The 26,144-nt window shown below is 41.5% G+C and overlaps 2 protein-coding genes across 2 annotated transcripts in view; one reads left to right on the top strand and one right to left on the bottom strand.

Annotated features, from left to right (window-relative positions):
* Window positions 1–6,479, top strand: part of LOC106086299 (sodium-dependent nutrient amino acid transporter 1) — a 45,002-nt gene extending 38,523 nt beyond the window's left edge. Inside the window, exons 8-11 of the mRNA XM_013250920.2 lie at window positions 5,505–5,604; window positions 5,702–5,878; window positions 5,937–6,031; window positions 6,106–6,479. Coding sequence (XP_013106374.2) covers window positions 5,505–5,604; window positions 5,702–5,878; window positions 5,937–6,031; window positions 6,106–6,273 — 540 coding nt within the window. The 3' untranslated portion in view covers window positions 6,274–6,479. The remainder of the gene's footprint in view (window positions 1–5,504; window positions 5,605–5,701; window positions 5,879–5,936; window positions 6,032–6,105) is intronic.
* Window positions 6,480–6,575: 96 nt separating this feature from the next.
* Window positions 6,576–26,144, bottom strand: part of LOC106086305 (serine/threonine-protein kinase ATM) — a 36,011-nt gene continuing 16,442 nt past the window's right edge. Inside the window, exons 18-30 of the mRNA XM_013250928.2 lie at window positions 21,691–22,123; window positions 21,467–21,635; window positions 20,897–21,403; window positions 20,663–20,836; window positions 20,466–20,597; window positions 18,654–19,016; window positions 17,960–18,587; window positions 17,722–17,874; window positions 17,295–17,656; window positions 16,916–17,061; window positions 7,259–7,365; window positions 6,936–7,187; window positions 6,576–6,866 (exon numbers count right to left, since the gene is read on the bottom strand). Of these exons, the coding sequence (XP_013106382.2) occupies window positions 6,685–6,866; window positions 6,936–7,187; window positions 7,259–7,365; window positions 16,916–17,061; window positions 17,295–17,656; window positions 17,722–17,874; window positions 17,960–18,587; window positions 18,654–19,016; window positions 20,466–20,597; window positions 20,663–20,836; window positions 20,897–21,403; window positions 21,467–21,635; window positions 21,691–22,123 (3,608 nt within the window). The 3' untranslated portion in view covers window positions 6,576–6,684. The remainder of the gene's footprint in view (window positions 6,867–6,935; window positions 7,188–7,258; window positions 7,366–16,915; window positions 17,062–17,294; window positions 17,657–17,721; window positions 17,875–17,959; window positions 18,588–18,653; window positions 19,017–20,465; window positions 20,598–20,662; window positions 20,837–20,896; window positions 21,404–21,466; window positions 21,636–21,690; window positions 22,124–26,144) is intronic.

The following is a 26,144-nucleotide window of genomic DNA, read 5'->3' as shown; positions in this document are numbered from 1 at the left end:
GAACAATCAGCATCGTTTAAGTGCCGAGCCATAACGGAGTAAGGGGGAATGAAAGGGCAGACGATTTGCCACTGAAGGCCAGAGGACTGCCGTCGATAAACTTGGTTAACCCGAAGCCTCCGGGTCGACGCAGTCCGATTTAAGCGCGTGGGCGACAAACGCATGTAACACTGTGAAACAGCGAAACAGTCGGTAGGACGGCGAAAATCTTATATGGTGATACAGATCGTGAGGACGAAGCTATTACTAAAAGGAAGTACGAAGGAGGCCAGTATAACTTTTGGTGTCATAACGGGACACATAAGACTATGAGCTCACTTATGCAAAATCGGTGCGGCAAATGATAGCATGTGTAGGGCATGTGGGGAAAATGATGAGACGTTAGAGCATTTCCCAAAAATTAAAATTTTTTTCTTCGAGGTTACATTTTAATTTTTTATAGCGCACAACAAGCCAATTACTGGATTAGTTGTATGTCTACAGTGGCATGGGCAGATTAATATCTAGACCCTCTTTTCAAACTAACCTAACGTAACCTACCGTCACCAAAAACAAAACATGGTTTTCATTGTTGTAGTCTGGTGCCTCGGGTGCCGCCCAAAACCCGCCAAATGAATATATAGAGCAATCCCATGGCAGCCGGTTGTACGCACCGGATTGACCCGATGGAATCTTCATCGGCAAGGGCTGCCGCCTCAGTGTACGTGTTCGTCTTTTTTCGTCATGGGAGAGGCACATCCCGGAGTGCCTTCTCCCTATGCTTTTGGTCCGTGCCGGGATTGAAAAGAACCCCGGACCCTGGTTCTGTTCCGTTTGCCAGAACCGCCTTCATCATCGGTCAGTGTCGGTGAGGTGTAACCGGTGCTTGGAGTGGGTACATTTCCGTTCTTGCTCTGGCCTAACTTCGCTACGGGAGTATAGTCATACTGGCTATGTCGCTAGGTGCTGTGCGAACATAGCCAGCAGTGGGTCACAAGCGTCGCCGTCGTCGCCTTCGGCGTCCTCGTCGTCGGACTATGTGACCCCCCCGACCTCTCCCGTACGGCAATTTATGCAAAGACAGCACCCTAGCCCTACTATTGCCAGGCCAGTGTCGGGAAATGTATCGTTCCTGCAGTTAAACTGCAATGGACTGCGAGGCAAGATTGATGAGATTGTAGATTTTATGAGTCGGAAGAGCATATCGGTCGCAGCGATCCAGGAGACAAAGCTGACTAACACCTGCAGCTTGCACAGTTGTCACGGCTACAATGTGCTACGTAAGGATCGCTCAAGGAATGGAGGTGGGGGATTGGCCTTCGTTATACACCATTCCGTGCAGTATAGACCTATCTCGCCTGCGCTTGACGCTAGTGACCCATACATGGAATGTATGGGGGTAGCAGTCAGGTCTGGTACTGCCGAGATAGAGATATACAACGTGTATATACCGCCGGTTGGCAGCTGTGTCCCGATTAATGGCCAGGCCTACAGCCCCGACATAAGTGGGTTGCTATCTGGCCATAGTCGTCTGGTTCTGGGGGATTTCAATGCACATCACTCGTCATGGCATTCTCCCCTAGGCAACGACCAGCGTGGCATAGCTTTGGCAGAGCAGATAGATAGCTCCACGTTTTGCACGGTGAATGAGGATGCCCCCACTAGGATTACGAGGAGGTGCAGCAGCTCGCCAGACATCTCAATCGCATCCCCTGATCTCCTGAGTGACGTATCCTGGCAAGCCGTCATCTCTTTGGGGTCAGACCACCTCCCCATAATCCTCACCATCGACCGACCACCCGACTTCATAACCTCTGAGCGCCGAACGTTCATCAACTACAAGAAGGCCAATTGGACTGGCTTCAGAGAGTATACCAATCGCCGCTTCAATGAACTGCCACCCCCCTCTGACGTGCTTGTGGCCGAGAGGAAATTCCGAGACATCATCAACGCAGCAGCCGCTCGCTTTATACCAGCCGGTCGAATACCGCAAGTGCGACCCAATTTCCCGGCGCAAGCAGTGGTACTCGCAGACGAGCGTGATGGGATTCGTGCTATGGACCCCGCTAACCCCAGAATCAGCGAGCTGAATCTGGAAATAAACAGGGTAGTCAACGAACATAAGCGGAATTTGTGGCTGGAACACTTGGAGCAATGTAACTTAGGCACCGGTGAAGGCAAATTGTGGGCCACTGTTAAGTCTCTCTCGAACCCCGGCAGACGGGACGACAGGACCTCAGTCACTTTTGGCGAGTTAACCGTGACTGATCCGAAGAGATGCGCCAGGTTGTTCAACCGTCAATTTATCGTGCATCCCGAGAGAGACAGGGCAAGGAGGAGAGCCATTCGCCGTATTCGTGGTCTCCGAGCCGATGAACAGCCATCACAATTTACCGTGGGCGAAGTTACGAATGTCATCCGTGGCGCCAAATCTTCCAAGGCGTTGGGCCCCGACGGAATCTCTACATTGATGCTGAAGAATCTGGATTTACCTGGAGTTGAGTACCTTACCACTGTCCTTAACCTGTCATTGAACACTCTTATAGTTCCCGATGTCTGGAAAATGGGCAGAGTGATCCCGCTACTGAAGCCTGGTAAAGACCCGAGTTTGGGGGAGTCGTACAGACCGATCTCCCTTCTCTCACCAGTGGCTAAGACGCTTGAGGCATTACTCCTCCCGAGCCTCGTAGGAGAATTTCCATTCGCCGAGCATCAACACGGATTTCGGAGACTGCACAGCACAACAACAGCTTTGCATGCCATCACCACACACATTTGCCGTGGCTTCAATCAACCCAGGCCATGTGATAGGACGGTCCTCGTGGCATTGGACCTATCGAAGGCATTCGACACGGTCAGCCATGCCAAATTATTTGAGGACATCGCCAACACGTCCCTCCAGCCAGGCCTTAAACGTTGGGTCGCGAATTATCTGTGTGGCCGCCAGTCATTTGTGGAATTTAGGGATAAGAAGTCAAAACACCGTAGAGTGAAACAGGGAGTTCCCCAAGGCGGGGTGATATCTCCGGCTCTGTTTAACCTCTACCTATCCTCCATCCCACCTCCTCCAGACGGCATAGAGATCGTATCATATGCAGACGATTGTACGATCTTGGCATCAGGCACCCCACCCATTGATGACATCTGCGATAGGTTGAACGTCTACCTCAACGAGCTTGCCTCATATTTCGCTTCAAGAAATCTGAAGATATCCGCCACCAAATCTTCAGCCACACTGTTCACTACAAATACGCGTGAGGTGAATTCTGAGCTGACTGTGATGGTCGATGGAGAATTGATTCCGACCATCAAGTGTCCCAAAATACTTGGCGTCACATTTGACAGCTCCTACACTTTCTCCCCACATGCCACAGCAATCTGCAATAAGGTCAAAAGTAGAAAAAAGGTCCTCAAGTCACTCGCTGGCAGCACTTGGGGTGCAGACAAAGAAACCTTGTTGACCACGTACAAAGCAATTGGCCGGTCTGTGGTAAGTTATGCAGCGCCAGTGTGGTCACGTCAGCTTTGTGACACGCAGTGGAATAATATTCAGATCTGTCAGAATGCCGCCCTCCGAACTGCGACGGGCTGCCTCCTTAGTTCTCATGTGGACCACCTCCATCAGGAGACAAAGATCCTACCAGTGCGAAGACATAACTACATGCTGTCTAAGCAATACCTTTTGGGCTGCTATCGCAGAAATCATCCAAATCATCATCTTGTGGATAGATACCCACCGCCCAGAAGCCTTAAGGTAGATCTACATGATCTAGAGCGTGAGGTTCAGCGCTACAAGAGAGAATCTCTAGATCAAGCGGGTCTTAACAACATTCATGCAGACACGGTAGCAGACGCGTTAACTGGCTACCGGGTGAATGTAGTCCTTGGAGAACGACCGCCACCCATTGCACCCGAAGAAATCGACCTCCCCCGGCAAACCAGAGTGATTCTGGCTCAATTACGTTCCGGCAGATGCAGCCGCCTCAATTCCCACAGAGCTAGGATTGATGCCGACGTGCAAGATGTATGTCCCGATTGTAACCAGGGACCGCACGATACACGTCACCTGTTTAACTGCCCGGCCAGACCCACTCGACTCAGACCCAGATCCCTGTGGACGCACCCCATCTTAGTCGCGGAGTTCCTGGGTCTTGACACTCAACAGAATCAAGCAGACGAAAGATAACAATAAACTGCTACAACAACAACAACAAATTTACCCAAAGGCGAAATTTGCCCTTAGAATAAAAAAAAATGGCAATAAAACACTTTTGAAAAACAATTGATTTAAAATGTTGATACTTTTAATTAAAAACTTAATTGATTAAATGATTTTTTTATTGAATCTTCAAAAAGACGTGATTGAAAATTGTATTTTCTTTAATAAGAAAATTAATTGTTTAATATTTTTTTTAGTTCAATCGAAAAATGTTTTATATTACAAATTGGTCTTAGACCCTATGTGACTTCTTTTATAATATATCCAATGCAGCCTTTAATTGATTTTACTTAAGCACCATATTTCATATCGTCCCCTGCGATAAAAATGAAAGGAGACTTCACATACGTCCCACATTTTGACAAATCCAACGCAATTCCATGGCAGCCGGTTCTTCGTACCGGATTGGCGTGATGGAGTCCTTCATCGGCAAGGGCTGCCGACTCAGTGTGCAACATACGGCTACAACAGCAAATTTATAGAGCACCCCTTCCCATACCCCAACATTTCTTGGAAAATCACCGCGGGTGCCCATGAACTTTGCCCAAACAAGCCACCTCAATTTTATGTTACAGGAAGTAAATAAACATTTGTGTACAAAATATTATAGAAAATTTCAGAAAATGTAATCATGTTTTTAGCAGAACCAATTAAAAAATGTATTGAAACTTTTGAAAACTTAATAGTTCTTTTTTAAAGAAAATTTTTTAAATTATTTTGCCAAAAATTAGTTGGTTCAATTAATTTCGTGGTTGAAACCGATTTTATTGCTTATGTGTACCGACCCTAAGACTGTAGTTGTTCCTATAAGCAGGAGATACAAGACACCCGCGCGATGCTTTTTGTACAGACCTCGTACATGCCCGATTCGAGAAATTCGTTTTGTTTTCCACCTCTTCTTTGAGTCCCATATTGTCCTAACTGGTCTCACTATTCATTTGGATCCAAATTTGGATGACAGATTAGTGCTTTACACCCTTTTCTTTCAGTCCCTTAAAATCGCTTTTTGACAGTGGGATGGCCCCCGGCTCTTGGCCCCAATTTTGGATTTTAAATTCAAACTCTACACTCAAATATCATTCATTTGAGCCCCATAACGTGCTGACCGGTTTTATATCTACTTGCCAGATCCTAACTCTACTCCCAAATACCTTTAACATGAGCCCCATATTTAATTTTCCTATTCTCACGACGGGACAATCATCTACATCATCATCTGTAAACATTCTAAGAAAATCCATTCAGTTGTTTTCGTCTTTATGCGAAACATATTTTGTATAAAAGATAGATTTTTTCCTTTATGTAGGCTGGTCAATGGATTTTAAGTCTAGTCGATTATTATGGGGCCACATTTGTCATTTTTGGATTGGCTTCTTTTCAAATCATGGGTGTTGCATGGGTTTATGGTGAGTTGCTATGCTTTTGAGCTATCAAATACTTATTAAATTATAAGACAACTTGATATACGTTAAGAAACTAAAAATATATATACAATTTCCATAGGCCTACAAAACTTTTGCGATGACATTGAGTTCATGTTAAGAACACGCGTCTCATTCTATTGGAGAATTTGTTGGGCTGTGATAACACCACTCTTACTCTTATTTATTTTTCTATATTCAATGGCGGAGCTGAAAACGTTGAAATATGCTGGAATGGATTACCCACAATCGGCCAACAGTAAGTCTCTTGAATAAAATAATGTCTGACACCTGAAAAAATGATTTTCCTAACCCAGTTGCCGGCTGGATATTGCTGGCCATAGGATTTGTTCAATATCCTTTGTGGTTTCTGTGGACCACCAGCCACAACTGTGGTGGTTCACTTTTGGAGGTATGTATAGACAGAAACGTGCAAAGAGAGCAGTCATATCTAATTATCTGAATATTTTTCGATTTTATCTCAAGGGTCTACAAAATGCTTGTTCCCCTGCCGATGACTGGGGTCCTAGCGAACCTGAAGTACGCAAACAATGGCTGATATACAAAAAAGAAATGCGCGAAAAGCGAAATGCAAAATCCAACTCCTCGCAACTTTGGCGAAAACTTAAAAATACTTTTTGTAATAGTAACTAGTGTCATAATATGTTTATTTCTTAATTTTTCCCTATACAACTGGCATTGTTGGATAAAAAATAAGATAATGGCTACTTTAAACTCACTACTTACGTGTAGGTAACTTTAATAAGATATTATTGTTATATTATTGTACTTACCTCAATTTCATTTATTGCTCTTTTATTGTGTAGTCTTAATAAAACGCTTACTTAATAATCACAGGAGTAACATGAATTTTGTCGCTTTCGTACAAAATTAAATGCAAGACATTGGGTTCCATTGTTGCAAGTACATACATTATGGCTTTCAAACACTTTTTTTTAAAAAAATGGAATATTCTTTATTATTTACTAAACAAAAACAATTTTCTTCATAATTGATATAACACTGGGTATACAAACACAAGAGCTAAGTTCACATTAAAACATCTTACAAATATGGGTCCCAGCCCGGGTATAACATACATAAATTACGAACATTAACAGCATCATTGATTAAACGTTCCACCTGTACAGCCACACTTGATGTTCCAAAAATTGCATTTTGTTTTCCTTCTAATTTATTCTGAACTACAATAAGGGCACGTTGGGCAATGTAGTTTTTCTCTTCATCTGAGTAAGGAGAAACAAAAACCTTGATTTAAGAAGAATTTGTCATACACATACATTTGAATATCGTACTTGCGCTATTGTCGTTATCATCAGCCACTTGTGGCACGACTTTCCATATATACAATGGATCGTAGAGCAATACTTCCAAAATAGTTGTTATAACATCCTGGTGTCGCCTTAAAATGCTTATTGTTGTTTCACATGATTTCTTAAAAACTCCATTCGATCCACTTATTCCCATTGGCGCTAGTATATCCCGAGTTAAACGAAAAGGTACAGTCTCTGGCGTAGGCATTACTTTTCCCTGTTCAAATGCAATTCCTATTTATATACAATTAAAAATTACTTACATAAAACAAATTAGTTGCAATTTTCTTTAATTTTTGACATACCAAAATCGATGTGTATTACTTCTGCAGTTTTTTGATCAATTAAAATATTTTGTGTATGGCGATCCCCTAGGCCCAAAATATAGCCAACCATTGAAGTTGTAGCGACACTGAAATAAACGAAGATGTGTTCAGTGGTTACTTTTTGCTAACTTATAGAGAAAAACATGTATCGTTATTTCAAGTTTAATATTGGATCCGAAGATTCTGATAAGTCCTGTAAGGTAAATAAGACATTTAATGCCAAATATACTACCTACCTAACACTTTAAAATAGGTATTTGTAATTCAAAAGTACATGGTATCTGTGTATTACCCTAAATAACAAAGGATTCGCAAGAGTAAATGACTCTTAGACATGAGGAAAAGTAATCATAGGGATCAGACCATAAACAACCAAGTGGAAACATGGACTGTTACCAAGTAGAGTAGGATACTTTGTTCAATTTTTCGGAATAGCTGTAAAAACCTCAACAAATAATCATAATTTAATAAAACTTATTTATAGAAAATATTCTATATCAACCCAATATTGCACTGGCATAAATTGTGTCACGTGTTATTATTTAGTTTTTTGCAATTTTCAAACATTTTTCGTTTCAACTTTTTTTTATATGAATATTGACAGATGAGCCAAAGGAAATGGCGAACGGTGGCGGTCGCAGATCTCGAAATCCCGGCCCAGAGGGTCGCTGGCAGCACCAGCAATAGGTGCCGTGAAAGCAGTGAAGCACCGACGCTATTTTTAATTTTATAAGACTCCGTATAAGAAGCAACTAATGCTGAGGCACCCTATGGCAACCGATGGGGTATTAACGACTTCCTCGGATTGTCGGATTAAAAATTCTGCCAAAGTAGATCTAAAGATAAACATAACAAAGACCAAATTGATGAAGATAGGAACATCAAATCTGACACTGCTCACTATAAATGATCATATCATTGAAGACTTTGACGACTTCTCCCATCTTTGCAGCCAAATAACAAAGGAGGGAGGATCGGAGCCAGACATACGCGTACGTATCAACAAGACTAAAAGCGACTCTCTTAAACTCAACAAAGTTGGGAGATGCAGTGATATCTCACATAATATGGTTGTACAACTTGGAGCTTGACACATGTGAATGCCCCTAAAGTCCAAGTTTTCATAAATCGTTGCCTACGACAAATACCTCGAATTTTCTGTCCAAACAGTATTTTAATAGGTGCCGATGCGATGGCGCAATCCCACATCCATCTAAAAGCAGTGAAGCACCGACGCTATTTTTAATTTTATAAGACTCCGTATAAGAAGCAACTAATGCTGAGGCACCCTATGGCAACCGATGGGGTATTAACGACTTCCTCGGATTGTCGGATTGAAAAATCTGCCAAAGTAGATCTAAAGATAAACATAACAAAGACCAAATTGATGAAGATAGGAACATCAAATCTGACACTGCTCACTATAAATGATCATATCATTGAAGACTTTGACTACTTCTCCCATCTTCGCAGCCAAATAACAAAAGACGGAGGATCGGAGCCAGACATACGCGTACGTATCAACAAGACTAAAAGCGACTCTCTTAAACTCAACAAAGTTGGGAGATACAGTGATATCTCACATAATATGGTTGTACAACTTGGAGCTTGACACATGTGAATGCCCGTAAAGTCCAAGTTTTCATAAATCGTTGCCTACGACAAATACTTAGAATTTTCTGTCCAAACCGTATTTTAAATGAAGATTTGCAATAAGATCAAACACTTCCTCCGTCGATATGGAAATCCGGAAGAGAAAATGGACGTTGTTGGGCCATATCCCCGCCGACAGCGCGATGATATAGCGAGAAATGTCCTCGAGTTGAACCCACAAGGACAGCGAGGATAATATATTTTTATATATATAAAATTTAGTCAGCTGTTCACGTGAAAAGACGAAAAGTGTATCAACCCTATGAAATGAAATTATTATTTCGAGAAGATAACATAATCCGTATGAATTGTGAATGAGCTAATTGGTGACCGCTGGCAAAATTATTATATTCAAATTCATTTGATGCTTTAGTACATGACGATGCGCCCGGTACCGATGCACAAAATAAAAATGAGATTGGATGTGTGGTTTACCCTCTTTAAATTTGTTTAATCCTCTCCGTGATTTAAAAATCAACATAATAATGAAAAAATATAATATTTTTTCTTTTCGTGAGTTCAAGCGTGAGTTCATTCGTTGTTGTTTCAACAACAAAATAATAAGAATACGTGTGAATTGATCATCAACGCCAGCGTAACACACATTTTAGTTTTGTCTACCTCTTGGTACAAATGTACCAAGGCACAGTATTGCCAAATCGAAAAATTTAGGAAATAATTCTAGAACCTTAAAAGGATGGAAACATATGCACGAAACATAACATAGTCAATGGTGAAACAGGGTTGGGTTAGAATTGGTACAAATCAAAGCCCTGCACAAAAGCATTCATTGGTGAATGTTTTCGCTGAACTCGTGAACCACTGAACCCACATGATGTTGTATTTCAAGACTATTGAAGAGCGAGACACTGAAGATAGAGTGGAACGAACATGTTGCTGTTGAGGAGATAATCTTGAAAAACAACCACCATTCAGTACAGGGGTTATTTTTTTCGAATTCAAAGCCGCTACAGTGATTTATGAGAAATTACTCGCTGTATATGAAGGTCCACCGTACACCATTTGTGAGGTGTATTTGACATGTAAAACTTCTCCCCAAAGAGTTGTCGCTCTGTGGCACGCCGTTCGGACTCGGCTACAAAAATAAGGTCCCTTATCATTGAGATTAAAATTTAATCGGACAGCACTCATTGATTTGTGAGAAGTTTACCCCAGATCCTTAATGGAATGTTTATGGACAAATTTGCATTTGCATATGTGTCTCGCGGTCATTTTCAAAATATGAACTGATCACAGAAATCTTTTGCAAACTGTTTGTTTTCTCATATAAAAAACCAGGCGCGTGTGTATGTTTATACTTGCTTTTGCCAAATCAACCACATTGACTTCGTACGAATTTCGTACTACGAAAGCAGACGACAAAAAAATAGTACTTTATCTGAAGCAAAATGTACCCGAATACAAGCATTGTACAACGTGCACTCACTAAAATCCGAATCAATCTTTTTGCTGAAGGGCTCATTTCATGCATTCACTCATCTCGCTATTTGGTGTTTTGTTTATCAGTTTTACTCAGTTCTAAATTGTCTCATAAAGGGTGATTTTTTTGAGGTTAGGATTTTCATGCATTAGTATTTGACAGATCATGTGGGATTTCAGACATGGTGTCAAAGAGAAAGATGCTCAGTATGCTTTGACATTTCATCATGAATAGACTTACTAACGAGCAACGCTTGCAAATCATTGAATTTTATTACCAAAATCAGTGTTCGGTTCGAAATGTGTTCATTCACCGTAACGTTGCGTCCAACAGCATCTTTGAAAAAATACGGTCCAATGATTCCACCAGCGTACAAACCACATGCATGGGCAGTTCTTGAACGGCTTCTGGTTGCTCTTCACTCCAAATGCGGCAATTTTGCTTATTTACGTAGCCCTTCAACCAGAAATGAGCCTCATCGCTGAACGGTGAATGAACACATTTCGAACCGAACACTGATTTTGGTAATAAAATTCAATGATTTGCAAGCGTTGCTCGTTAGTAAGTCTATTCATGATGAAATGTCAAAGCATACTGAGCATCTTTCTCTTTGACACCATGTCTGAAATCCCACGTGATCTGTCAAATACTAATGCATGAAAATCCTAACCTCAAAAAAATCACCCTTTATAATGTTGTTTTTTAAAGGAAGAGTTCAGTTCTTGAAGTACTCTATGATTTTTAGTTGTTGTTGTTGTTGTAGCAGTTTATTATACCCTCCACCATAAGATGGGGGGTATACTAATTTCGTCATTCTGTTTGTAACTACTCGAAATATTCGTCTGAGACCCCATAAAGTATATATATTCTTAATCGTCGTGACATTTTATGTCGATCTAGCCATGTCCGTCCGTCTGTCCGTCCGTCCGTCCGTCCGTCCGTCCGTCCGTCCGTCCGTCCGTCCGTCCGTCCGTCTGTCTGTCGAAAGCACGCTAACTTCCGAAGGAGTAAAGCTAGCCGCTTGAAATTTTGCACAAATACTTCTTATTAGTGTAGGTCGGTTGGTATTGTAAATGGGCCATATCGGTCCATGTTTTGATATAGCTGCCATATAAACCGATCTTGGGTCTTGACTTCTTGAGCCTCTAGAGTGCGCAATTCTTATCCGATTGGAATGAAATTTTGCACGACGTGTTTTGCTATGATGTCCAATAACTGTGCCAAGTATAGTTCAAATCGGTCCATAACCTGATATAGCTGCCATATAAACCGATCTTGGGTCTTGACTTCTAGAGCCTCTAGAGTGCGCAATTCTTACCCGATCAGAATGAAATTTTGCACGACGTGTTTTGTTATGATATCCAACAACTGTGCCAAGTATGGTCCAAATCGGTCAATAACCTGATATAGCTGCCATATAAACCGATCTTGGGTCTTGACTTCTTGAGCCTCTAGAGGGCACAGTTCTTATCCAATTTGAATGAATTTTTGCACGAAGTATTTGGTTATGATATCCAACAAATGTGCCAAGTATGGTTGAAATCGGTCCATAACCTGATATAGCTGTCATATAAACAGATCTGGGGATTTGACTTCTTGAGCTTCTAGAGGGCGCAATTCTTATCCGATTTGGCTGAAATTTTGCATGACGTATTTTATTTTTACTTTCAACAACTGTGTCAAATAAGGTTCAAATCGGTTCATAACCTGATATAGCTGCCATATAAACCGATCTGGGATCTTGACTTCTTGACCCCTAGAGGTCGCAATTATTATCCGATATGCCTGAAATTTTGTACGACGGATCCTCTCATGACCATCAACAAACGTGTTTTTTATGGTCTGAATCGGTCTATAGCCCGATACAGATCCCATATAAATCGTTCTCTCTATTTTACTTCGTGTGCCCCAATGGGCGCAATTCTTATACGAATTGGCTGAAATTTTACACAGGTCTCCAACATATAATTTAATTGTGGTCCGAACCGGACCATATCTTGATATCGTTTTAATAGCAGAGTAACTCTTTTCTTATATCCTTTTTTGCCTAAGAAGAGATGCCGGAAAAAGGACTCGACAAATGCAATCCATGGTGGAGGGTATATAAGATTCGGCCCGGTCGAACTTAGCACGCTTTTACTTGTTGTGTACTATCTTTCGTCTGCTTGATTCTGTTGAGTGTCAAGACCCAGGAACTCCGCGACTAGGATGGGGTGCGTCCACAGGGATCTGGGTCTGAGTCGAGTGGGTCTGGCCGGGCAGTTAAACAGGTGACGTGTATCGTGCGGTCCCTGGTTACAATCGGGACATACATCTTGCACGTCGGCATCAATCCTAGCTCTGTGGGAATTGAGGCGGCTGCATCTGCCGGAACGTAATTGAGCCAGAACCACTCTGGTTTGCCGGGGGAGGTCGATTTCTTCGGGTGAAATGGGTGGTGGTCGTTCTCCAAGGACTACATTCACCCGGTAGCCAATTAACGCGTCTGCTACCGTGTCTGCATGAATGTTGTTCAGACCCGCTTGATATGCCGCTTGATCTAGAGGTTCTCTCTTGTAGCGCTGGACCTCACGCTCTAGATCGTGTAGATCTACCTTAAGGCTTCTGGGCGGTGGGTATCTATCCACAAGATGATGATTTGGATGATTTCTGCGATAACAGCCCAGAAGGTATTGCTTAGACAGCATGTAGTTATGTCTTCGCACTGGTAGGATCTTTGTCTCCTGATGGAGGTGGTCCACATGAGAACTGAGGAGACAGCCCGTCGCAGTTCGGAGGGCGGCATTCTGACAGATCTGAATATTATTCCACTGCGTGTCACAAAGTTGACGTGACCACACTGGCGCTGCATAACTTACCACAGACCGGCCAATTGCTTTGTACGTGGTCAACAAGGTTTCTTTGTCTGCACCCCAAGTGCTGCCAGCGAGTGACTTGAGGGCCTTGTTTCTACTTTTAACTTTATTGCAGATTGCTGTGGCATGTGGGGAGAAAGTGTAGGAGCTGTCAAATGTGACGCCAAGTATTTTGGGACACTTGATGGTCGGAATCGATTCTCCATCGACCATCACAGTCAGCTCAGAATTCACCTCACGCGTATTTGTAGTGAACAGTGTGGCTGAAGATTTGGTGGCGGATATCTTCAGATTTCTTGCAGCGAAATATGAGGCAAGCTCGTTGAGGTAGACGTTCAACCTATCGCAGATGTCATCAATGGGTGGGGGGCCTGATGCCATGATCGTACAATCGTCCGCATATGATACGATCTCTATGCCGTCTGGAGGAGGTGGGATGGAGGATAGGTAGAGGTTAAACAGAGCCGGAGATATCACTCCACCTTGGGGAACTCCCTGTTTCCAGTGCCACGAGGACCGTCCTATCATATGGCCTGGGTTGATTGAAACCACGGCAAATGTGTGTGGTGATGGCATGCAAAGCTGTTGTTGTGCTGTGCAGTCTCCGAAATCCGTGTTGATGCTCGGCGAATGGAAATTCTCCTACGAGGCTCGGGAGGAGTAATGCCTCAAGCGTCTTAGCCACTGGTGAGAGAAGGGAGATCGGTCTGTACGACTCCCCCAAACTCGGGTCTTTACCAGGCTTCAGTAGCGGGATCACTCTGCCCATTTTCCAGACATCGGGAACTATAAGAGTGTTCAATGACATGTTAAGGACAGTGGTGAGGTACTCAACTCCAGGTAAATCCAGATTCTTCAGCATCAATGTAGAGATTCCGTCGGGGCCCAACGTCTTAGAAGATTTGGCGCCTCGGATGACATTCGTAACTTCGCCCACGGTAAATTGTGATGACTGTTCATCGGCTCGGAGACCACGAATACGGCGAATGGCTCTCCTCCTTGCCCTGTCTCTCTCGGGATGCACAATAAATTGACGGTTGAACAACCTGGCGCATCTCTTCGGATCAGTCACGGTTATCTCGCCAAAAGTGACTGAGGTCCTGTCGTCCCGTCTACCGGGGTTCGAGAGAGACTTAACAGTGGCCCACAGTTTGCCTGCACCGGTGCCTAAGTTACATTGCTCCAAGTGTACCAGCCACAAATTCCGCTTATGTTCGTTGACTACCCTGTTTATTTCCAGATTCAGCTCGCTGATTCTGGGTTTAGCGGGGTCCATAGCACGAATCCCATCACGCTCGTCTGCGAGTACCACTGCTTGCGCCGGGAAATTGGGTCGCACTTGCGGTATTCGACCGGCTGGTATAAAGCGAGCGGCTGCTGCGTTGATGATGTCTCGGAATTTCCTCTCGGCCACAAGCACATCAGAGGGGGGTGGCAGTTCATTGAAGCGGTGATTTGTATATTCTCTGAAGCCGGTCCAATTGGCCTTCTTGTAATTGATGAACGTCCGGCGCTCAGAGGTTATGAAGTCGGGTGGTCGGTCGATGGTGAGGATTATGGGGAGGTGGTCTGACCCCAAAGAGATGACGGCTTGCCAGGATACGTCACTCAGGAGATCAGGGGATGCAATTGAGATGTCTGGCGAGCTGCTGCACCTCCTCGTAATCCTAGTGGGGGCAAACTCATTCACCGTGCAAAACGTGGAGCTATCTATCTGCTCTGCCATAGCTATGCCACGCTGGTTGTTACCTAGGGCAGAATGCCATGACGAGTAATGTGCGTTAAAATCCCCCAGAACCAGACGACCATGGCCAGATAGCAACCCACTTATGTCGGGGTTGTAGGCCTGGCCATTAATCGGGACACAGCTACCAACCGGCGGTATATACACGTTGTATAACTCTATCTCGGCAGTACCAGACCTGACTGCTACCCCCATACATTCCATGTATGGGTCACTAGCGTCAAGGACAGGCGAGATAGGTCTATACTGCACGGAATGGTGTATAACGAAGGCCAATCCCCCACATCCATTCCTTGAGCGATCCTTACGTAGCACATTGTAGCCGTGACAACTGTGCAAGCTGCAGGTGTTAGTCAGCTTTGTCTCCTGGATCGCTGCGACCGATATGCTCTTCCGACTCATAAAATCTACAATCTCATCAATCTTGCCTCGCAGTCCATTGCAGTTTAACTGCAGGAACGATACATTTCCCGACACTGGCCTGGCAATAGTAGGGCTAGGGTGCGGGGGGGTCACATAGTCCGACGACGAGGACGCCGAAGGCGACGACGGCGACGCTTGTGACCCACTGCTGGCTATGTTCGCACAGCACCTAGCGACATAGCCAGTATGACTATACTCCCGTAGCGAAGTTAGGCCAGAGCAAGAACGGAAGTGTACCCACCCCAAGCACCGGTTACACCTCACCGACACTGACCGATGATGAAGGCGGTTCTGGCAAACGGAACAGAACCAGGGTCCGGGGTTCTTTTCAATCCCGGCACGGACCAGAAGCGTACGTAGAAGGCACTCCGGGATGTGCCTCTCCCATGACGAAAAAAGACGAACACGTACACTTAGGCGGCAGCCCTTGCCGATGAAGATTCCATCGGGTCAATCCGGTGCGTACAACCGGCTGCCATGGGATTGTGATTTTTTGTGTGCCTTGAAAGCAGAAATGAATGGCCTTGCGCAGGGCTTTGGTACAAATGTACCAAGGATATGGTCTAAGGGTTAAATACTGAGTGCATCGATATGACAAGGCGAGTTATTGGCGCTTTAAATAGCAATTGTCCATCATGTTCCCGTGGCGATCGGCCGTGGAACGAAACGAGCTTGCTCATTTTTGGAGTATGACGAAGATCGCTACATCCACATACAAATGTGGCTACAACAAGAACAACATGATGCTAATAACCCCATAAGGAACTTAATTGACTAACTTATACGTTAAAACTCCAATTTTATTGGTTGAGTTGAACTACATATAAGTATAAAAACTGTTACGAAAATAATTTAGAACGAAATCTTAAAAGTTAATTATATATTTAATTTATAAAATTAAAAGTTTATAAAACACAAGCATACGTTTTCCGGTTTCCCTTTATCATGCTCTGAAAACGACTCGTTTTTCCTTTACAATTTAAAAGGGCAAAACGACTCGTTGGCCACAAAAACGAGTCATTCAAAGCATGTGAGCCCAAATAAATGCATAAACTGTGCTAAATAACTACAGCCCTGAATAAATTCAATAAATTAAAATTAAAATTCTCCAAAAAATAATTGTAAAATCAACAAAGTTGTTCGGATAAAACAAGAAAAAATAAATCTTAACAACAGTGAATCATAACATTTATGTTGGAGTGCGAAAAAGTACAATTTTCAAAACATCTTAACTAGTGTGAACGGATTAGATGTTTTTCAAAACGACAAAAGCAAAACGAGTCAGTGAAGACATGGCATAACTTTGCTTTTCCATACACTTGTTTACACGTTGAACTCATATTTCTAACACGATTTCAGAAAACGTATAAACATTGGGAATCTCCGTATTCATAAGAACATCTAAAACATGCAACGGCGACTACGCAAACCGAAATTTGTAGGAACAATTTTTTTGACGATGTGATCCAAACGATGTTTGCGAGAGGACATAAATCGACGTATTAATGTACATCACTTACCTGTTAATATAAGCCAATCGACGTTCAAACCATATGCCAGGTCTTAAAAACTTTTCGAAGAAGAAGTAATGAAATACGGGTTTAATTTTCTCACAAATATGCAAATGGGTTTCGTAACGTTTTTCTGCAACAGATTTAAGATTGTCCTGAAAAAAAAAATATTTACAAAAGAACTGTATTTGTTATTTTTTGTCTTTTAGGGTTGTCATTAAATGTTTGCAATTCCTGATGTTATTTGTCTCCCAAAGGGGAGAGAGTCAAGCTATATTACCAAAAGAATGAATATCGCTATATTGGAAGGTTTTTATTGATTACAGAAAAGAAATTTCGAGCTACCAGACTGATCCAAAAGCAATAATTAATCTCTAACAATACTTACCATAGCCATTTTCCTACACCTGGATACGGGAAAATCATTTGGGCGGTATTTTTGATGAGCACCCATTAAATAAACGCCTAACGGTACAGTATTTTGGCACCACTCTAATATACCGCTTCGCGTCGAAAGTGGCACCACCTTATAGGTGCGGATAAGAAGTTTCCGCTGCACTGCTTCAGGCTCTTGCTTAAGTAAGTTATTTATCATGCAGAAAACCTGTTGCATTACAGCATCTTGACGGAGATCATCTTTTCCTTTCAATAACTGGGGACGAGTAATACCATCTGAACAGACGCATGCTAATTTTTTTGGTGCGTTTATACCGCCAACTAAGCCAACTTGGGATTCCCATTTAACAATGCCTGAGAGAGATGAACTTGTATATTAATAAATCATTTGTACATACTAGGCATAAAATTATACATACTTATTACATTGTAATTCTGATCAATTCTCACTGGCAAATCAATGGTAGGGCAGTGAATGGCATTGAGATTTTTCAAACGCTTTAATTTCTCACTTAAAGCAATGGTAGTAAGTTTATGATCCTTAATTTCTGTATTAGCAAAGTCAATCAATGCTGCAAAAAGGTAAAATCCATAAAAAAAATATTTTATGTATATGAAATGCTTGCAACGTAATAAGTTCAAACATAAGGTTGTTACCAGGTATTGCGGATTCCAATTGTTTGACGATATTCGCATTTATTTTAGATTTGGCTCTGGCAATAATCTCCTGAGCCATTTTCGAGCGATAATCGGTCTTATTCTGAGTTCCATCTATATGACCATACACAATGGGGTATAATTGATACAGAGTCTGGTGTGGATGTTCAACAGTACATCGCACCATGATCTCCTTAAGAATTTTAATGAACTCTACATTTTTGGAATTTAAACGGGCTGTCATTTGATTGAGAGCGCAAATAAATTTATAGCTAGGTACATCAGTCACATTATTCTGAATTGTCGCTCGTAGGGTATCATTTTGTTTATTCGCAAACCACAAGCCAATAATTCGATATATTACTGGACTTGATATGACCATATCCAAACAGACGAATTTCAAATAATTTTCCACCGCAGTGCATAGATAAAATGTGAGTTTTTGTTCGATTAACGTTATTTCCTGCTCATCCATATTGGAAGTTCTCTTCATAAAATTGGCACAAATGTGTTTGTCGCGGTCTTGAATCCTAGGATTACCCGTTTGAATAGCTTGGGCTGCTTGTTTATTGAATTCCATTATTTTACGCTTCATTTTAAATTGGTCGGAATTGGCATAGAGATTTAACTGCAAATGGCAATAAATAAAATATACAAGTTTGGATTCCATGTTGAATGATATCGTCATACTTACTTGGTTGTATTCTCTATCTGAATATTTGGCTATTATCTCGTAAGCATTTCTTTTGCTCTCTTGTTGACAGTCCTTAAATTCTTCCAAAGTAAATAAATTTGGGTATCGTTGCAGAATTGTCCCCTTTGACTTATCATATTTATCTAGCAAATCCAAAGAACCCATGAAATATTTCTTCAACACAGTTTCAAACATCTCTGCATTTGTATCCATCAAGTATTTTCCATTTAACTGCATGGCCTTGATGCGCTGCAAACAACACTTGTATTCTTTATGCATAAAAATATGATGTAAAATGGATTTAGTCATCTCAGATTTTCCAGTTCTCATGCAAATATCGACGTCTTCAATTAGTGCACTAATCTGAAAAAAAAATTTAACAAATAATGTCTTTTAAACCGCATTTTAAAAATATCGGTAGCGTTTTCAAGACATTTTGTACCGGTAGTTTCAGTTAGGAGGAACACTCCTTGGTCAGAAATGATCTTGGGACGATTGGCTGATCAGATGAATAGGAATTGAGGCAGCTGCCAAGAAAATTACAGATTTCCGTGGGAGTTTAATTTTATAAGTTATATATGAACATTGTTAAATATTAACAGACGTGTTATTAAAGTACTTTTAATTCAGTATTGAAAATTTCAAATTTGCCCAAGACCATTCCATTAAGGAACAGGGGCAAACTTCTCACATATCAATGAGTGTTTTCCGATTCAAGTTTGAGCTCAGTGATAAGGGTACTTCTTTTTATAGTCGAGTCCGAAGAGACATTGACGACAATGTCAACAGGATTACGACTGCACTAGTTGGGTCTTTCTGTCTTTCGGTCTTTTAGTCCCTGGAAGACCGGGGAGACTCGCACGTCGTAAAAAAGCGGAAGTATATTGGGATGTGTATTACACACGGCTCAAGGAATACAATAAAATTACCAGAGCGGCAAAACGTCCCTCCTGGAAGCTTTTCTGCGAACAGGTACTGATAAAAAGTTTGTGTGATTTCAAGACTTCAAATGGTAAAATCATGTCGATTGAGAATTCATTAGGGAGGTGTAACAAGCGGAATGCCGAAATTCGAGTGCTTTTAAAATCCCGTTTCTCAAGGTAACATTTAAGAAGTGTTGTTTAGAAGGGGATGACGACCACTGAAAAATGTTTCTGATATTTTCGCCAGGATGTGAACCCGGGCGTTCAGCGTCATAGGCGGACATGTTAACCTCTACGGTACGGTAGCAGCCAAGTACATTTTTGTCCCAAATTTCGAGAAATATATTTCAAAAATGTCCCTATTCAACATTGCAGCTTCTTAATTGCGGAAATCTTAAAATGTTGCTTGCTTTTTGTGAGGAAAATGCAATAATTTATATCAGCCGCACATTCTTAGGAAGTATTCTTCATTCCTGTCCACTTTTGGAATGAAAAAGTGGACAGGAGCCCAAATGGCTCTTCTGCAATATCTTTGAGCCTTCTCCATACACATTTGAATGTGGTACTTTCAGTGTGGTTCCTGTCTGTCCTATATCCGATACATAGACATCGTTCTATTTAAGAAGTGAGGTCCTCCGACTTGCCTTCGTACTTCTTCCCAATGAACAGCCAGATCCTCATCATCGTCTCCCAATGCGTCGGTTTTGTTAAAAGTTTTAGAAAGAAACGTCCATTCTAGCAATATCATTAAAGCCATCCACCAATTCGCAGAATACTCTTGCACGTTCGTTAAAGTATTCATTTTAAATAGTTAATTTAAATTTTTTTAAATACTCTTAAACTTTCCCCTTCGAATTACTTTAAATTTCTGCTTTTACTTTATATGTACCTGCAGTTGAGGGTTATCGTTATTGACGCATAAGTTTTTCAGAACTGCAATATAACGTGTAGCGAGGTTTATTTCGCCTGCCGCTTTACAGTCTCGTATGCATTTTAGCAAGCATTTCTCAATAGGATTATCCTGCAAACAAAAGTTACGAAACGCGTTAGCAACTTGAAAAACAGCGAAGGAAAGTGTACACAAACCATGTAGAACTCCTTGATTTTGCGATTAGCTCTAATGCCAGCTGTTTGAAACAATGAAATCTGATGTGACAATATCAACTCTTTGTTTGAAAATACCCCATACTCCAAGTCGTGTGATTCTATATGCCACTTATTGAATATGTGGGTGACGTCTGGACTTTTTGAAAATTGTACCTTAAAAATTAAGGTAAAATTTTTATTGTTATTATTAAGTCAATGCTTTATTTTATTTACCAAACAAAAGTCTTCAGACTGTTGTAATAATTGTAGCCATGTTAGGTATTTATAAAGACTTTGCAAGCATTCCACACTTACTTCCTTCAGTATATTCAGTACACAATGACGAGATTTTTCAATGGCTGCCAGAGTATTATTCTCTTCCTTGTGGAACATACATTTAAGGGCATTGAAATGATGCTTCTCATATTCGTATTCCATGTCGTTTAAAGTGTTGACTTTCGAGTGCCCTTCGACGGAGGTATCCCAACGGCATAGACGCCAGCATATTTCATAGTCCATACTGTTGCTCGCACATGCATTGGAACTGGCTAAATGGAGCATACCATTTCTTTTAAGAACGGCATTGCATAGATTGTTGTAATCACTGCTTGATGTTGAAGAATTATTTGATTCAATTAGAATATCCCACCAATTGTTTGTGAGATTTAAATAGTCCATGCGTGAATTCAAAGGATTAATGAAACCGGAAATGGCATCATTGCAACCTATAGAATCATATGCCTGAAAATTCAATTTGAAAAGATTACTAAGAATTTTATGACACCGGTGTCTTGATCTACAAACCTTCCTGGCAAGTTCCTGAAATAGGTCCATCGATGCAATCTCTACATCCTTTTTTTCACCCATGGCCTTTTCTTCCAAAGCCCACATTTCCAAGTAAATGATTGATAAGAAATAAGCTTGGCAATAATTACAAGCCCTTACCACATTCAAGAGTTTTAAAGGTAAATGCCTTTAATGAAAAATGTTGAATTGAAACTTACAACAGAAAAGTAAATTGGACATACCACAAGTTATTAATGCGGACACACTCGCAAATATTCAAAAACAATTTTACTATACGTTTATCCTTGTAAATTTTATTCCATCCCAAGTATGAACCCTTCGGTTCTTCTTCTAGGAAATTATCGAAGAAATATTCCAACATTGCTATGACATTGTCCTTATGAGCCTGACCTTGGTCGCATTGCAAAAGTAGCCGCATAAATGGAATAATTGATTGTTCGGCGAAATAAATATCACTGCTGGCTAAATCATAAAATTGTTTCCAATTGCAATGGGCGTAGATCTTCGAAACAAATTCACACACGAAATGCTCATATTCAAATGCATCGCATGATTTAAGTGTACCCAACCAGTCCGCCAGAGGTATGCTGTCATAGGTGTCCATATAATTTTTAAGGACATTTGCACGGAATACAATAAAATATGGGAACTCATCTGTAACAAAAATAACAAATTGATTTAATTCTAAAGTTAATAATTCATAAAAAATATTTTAATCGGGAAAAATATTTATAAGCTTTTATATTTTAAATGACCGGGGATACTTCACTCATATCAAGGAGCGCAGTTCGACTAAAGTTTTAGCTCAATGATAAGCGACTTCTTTTTTATGCCGAGCCGAACGGCCCTTGGCAGCAAAAGTTCATAAAGAACATGTGTCGCAAATATCGGTATATTTTTATACCCTCCACCATAGGATTGGGGGTAAACTAATTTCGTCATTCTGTTTGTAACTACTCGAAATATTTGTCTGAGACCCCATAAAGTATATATATTCGTGATCGTCGCGACATTTTATGTCGATCTAGCCATGTCCGTCCGTCTGTCTGTCGAAAGCACGCTAACTTCCGAAGGAGTAAAGCTAGCCGCTTGAAATTTTGCACAAATACTTCTTATTAGTGTAGGTCGGTTGGTATTGTAAATGGCAAATGATATAGCTACCATATAAACCCATCTTGGGTATTGACTTCTTGAGCCTCTAGAGTGCGCAATTCTTATCCGATTGGGATGAAATTTTGCACGACGTGTTTTGTTATGATATCCAACAACTGTGCCAAGTATTGTTCACATCGGTCCATAACCTGATATAGCTGCCATATAAACCGATCAGGGTCTTGACTTCTTGAGCCTCTAGAGTGCGCCATTCTTATCCGATTGGAATGAAATTTTGCACGACGTGTTTTGCTATGATATCCAATAACTGTGCCAAGTATGGTTCACATCGGTCCATAACCTGATATAGCTGCCATATAAACCGATCTTGGGTCTTGACTTCTTGAGCCTCTAGAGTGCGCAATTCTTATCCGATTGGAATGAAATTTTGCACGACGTGTTTTGTTATGATATCCAATAACTGTGCCAAGTATGGTTCAAATCGGTCTATAACCTGATATAGCTGCCATATAAACCGATCTTCGGTCTTGACTTCTTGAGCCTCTAGAGGGCGCAATTCTTATCCGATTTGACTAAAATTTTGCACATAGTGTTTTAGTATCACTTCTAACAACTGTGCTAAGTATGGTCCAATTCGGTCCAATTCGGTCCATTACCTGGTATAGCTGTCATATAAACCGATCTTGGGTCTTGACTTCTTGAGCCTCTAGAGTGCGCAATTCTTATCCGATTAGAATGAAATTTTGCACCACGTGTTTTGTTATGATATCCAAAAATGTGCCAAGTATTGTTCACATCGGTCCATAAACTGATATAGCTGCCATATAAACCGATCAGGGGTCTTGACTTCTTGAGCCTCTAGAGTGCGCAATTCTTATCCGATTGGAATGAAATTTTGCACAACGTGTTTTTTTATGATATCCAATAACTGTGCCAAGTATGGTTCACATCGGTCCATAACCTGATATAGCTGCCATATAAACCGATCTTGGGTCTTGACTTCTTGAGCCTCGCAATTCTTATCGGATTAGAATGAAATTTTGCTCGACGTGTTTTGTTATGATATCCAACAACTGTGCCAAGTATGGTTCAAATCGGTCCATAACCTGATGTAGCTACCATATAAACCGATCTTGGGTCTTGACTTCTTGGGCCTCTAGAGAGCACAATTCTTATCCGATTTGCCTGAAATTTTGTACGACGGGTCCTCTCATGACCATCAACATACGTGTTTATTATGGTCTGAATCGGTCTATAGCCCGATACAGCTCCCATATAAATCGATCTCTCTATTTTACTTTTTGAGACCCCAAAGGGCGCAATTCTTATTCGAATTGGCTGACATTTTACACAGGTCTCCAACATATAATTTAATTGTGGTCTAAATCGGATCATTTCTTGATATCACTCTAAAAGCAGAGCAAATCTTTTCTTATATCATTTTTTGCCTAAGAAGAGATGCCGGGAAAAGAACCCGACTAATGCGCTCCATGGTGGAGGGTAAATAAGATTCGGCCCGGCCGAACTTAGCACGCTTTTACTTATTGTTATTCTAAAATTAACAAACCATACGGTTTGTTAATTTATTTGAAATGAAGAATAGTTCTCAAATCTATCGACTGCTGCAATTCACTATTCTGGGGATTCAGACTTGGTCATGGCATACACGGTAGCAGACACGAAGTGTTACCAATTCAAATGACCGCGTCATCTTTTTGTGAAAATATTTTGTATTAGTTCAAATGACAAAAACATGTGGAAGTAATCAGAATCCATTCACTTTTACTCGATATGATCATATTTTGCTTAGGTGTAATCTTGGACCGGAAACTGAATTGGAAGTGTCACATTCAGGAGCGTACCGAGAAGGCTCACCGATGTTGGGCACTATGTAGGACACGAATCCGAGGATAGCCCACTGGCTCTATAGGAGCGTGATCAGACCAATACTTACTTCCGCCTCAGTAGTTTGGTGGACTGCGATGGAGAAAAATTGCAATGTAATACAACAGGTTCAGAGAACATGTTGTCTTGGCATAGGCATTCTAGATATCCGACGCATAGACATACAGATTAAGTGAGAGGCAGCCACTGCGGCTTTGAGACTTAAGGCGATGGGAGAATAAATTGAGAATAGGAGCAGCTCATACCAACGCGGTACAATCGAGGTAACGATAGGAAACCTGGAAGGAATGAACGAGGTTTCCGACGACACTTAAGGACGAGTGCGAGACACTGCTGCCAGCGGCACAGCCTTGGATTGACGGAACCCTAGTATTGCCATCTGGAAAATCATGTTACATGGATGGATCAAAAATAGAGGACAGAGTGGGCCTGGGGTCTACATTGAGAACACAGAGATTGAGATCTTTTTTGACTGCGCGAGGACGTCAAGTATAAACATCTTTACCGACAGTTAACAGGCCATAAGGGCAATAACAATCCGGACGGTAAGATCACGAACAGTCTTGGAATGTTAGAAGGAGATTAACGCCTTCTCTGATGATGGCACGATCTGCATCGTTTGGGTGCTGGGCCATAAAGAAGTAAGAGGGAATGAGAAAGCAGACGATTTGGCAGTGAAGGCCAGAGAACGGCCGTCAGTAACCTTGGTTATCCCGAAGCCTTTCGGGTCGACGCAGTCCGAGTTAAGGACGTGGGCGACGAATGCGCATGTAACCCTGTGGTACACCGAAACGGTCGGTAGGATGGCGAAAATCCTATGGGGAAATCCAGATCGTGAAAAGACGAGGCTATTACTGAAAGAAAGTAAGAAGGAGAACAGTATAGCTATTGGTATCATGACGGAGCACATCGGACCACGATCTCACTTGTGTAAAATCGGTGCGGCAAGTGGTAGCATGTATAGGACCTGCGGGGAAGATGATGAGACGTTGGAGCATTTCCTTTGTCATTGCCCGGCTTTCGCAGATAACAGATACCGGCATATAGGTGGGGACACAATACCAAACATGGACCATGGAAAACAATGCCAATTAAGGCACGGAGTCTTAACTTAGATTTCAAGGTTACTTTTTTAGTATTTAGAGCGCACAACAAGCTTATTACTGGCATAGGTGTATGTCCATAGTTGCATGGGGCGGATTAGTATCCGCATCCTCTTTTCAACCTAGCACTAACCGATCCTCACAAAATTTGGCTCGAAATTTTATTTTATGCCTCTTATATACAAAGTTTCATTTGAATCGATGAAGTACGAAGTTTCATAATATTTAGCCGATCCTCAGGAATTTAGGCACAGGCACGAAGGGTTTTCTAAAGACTTTTCTGATAATTGATGAATTTTGTAGAAATCGGTTCAGATTTATATATAGTTCCCATATATATGTACTTGCCGATTTTCAATTTTAGGGCCTTTGCACACGGATTTATAAACTTCTACGACCCCTAAAATATGTACGGATTTTGGTAGAAATTCTACATATGATCTAGCTTGATCTAGAGGTTCTCTCTTGTAGCGCTGAACCTCACGCTCTCATGTAGATCTACCTTAAGGCTTCTGGGCGGTGAATACCTATCCACCCTGCAAGAGATATTGCCA

The sequence above is a fragment of the Stomoxys calcitrans genome, chromosome 4 (assembly GCF_963082655.1).
Source record: "Stomoxys calcitrans chromosome 4, idStoCalc2.1, whole genome shotgun sequence".
NCBI lineage: Eukaryota > Metazoa > Arthropoda > Insecta > Diptera > Muscidae > Stomoxys > Stomoxys calcitrans.
The sequence above is the reverse complement of the archived record's forward strand: the minus strand, read 5'-3'. Positions and strand labels throughout refer to the sequence as shown.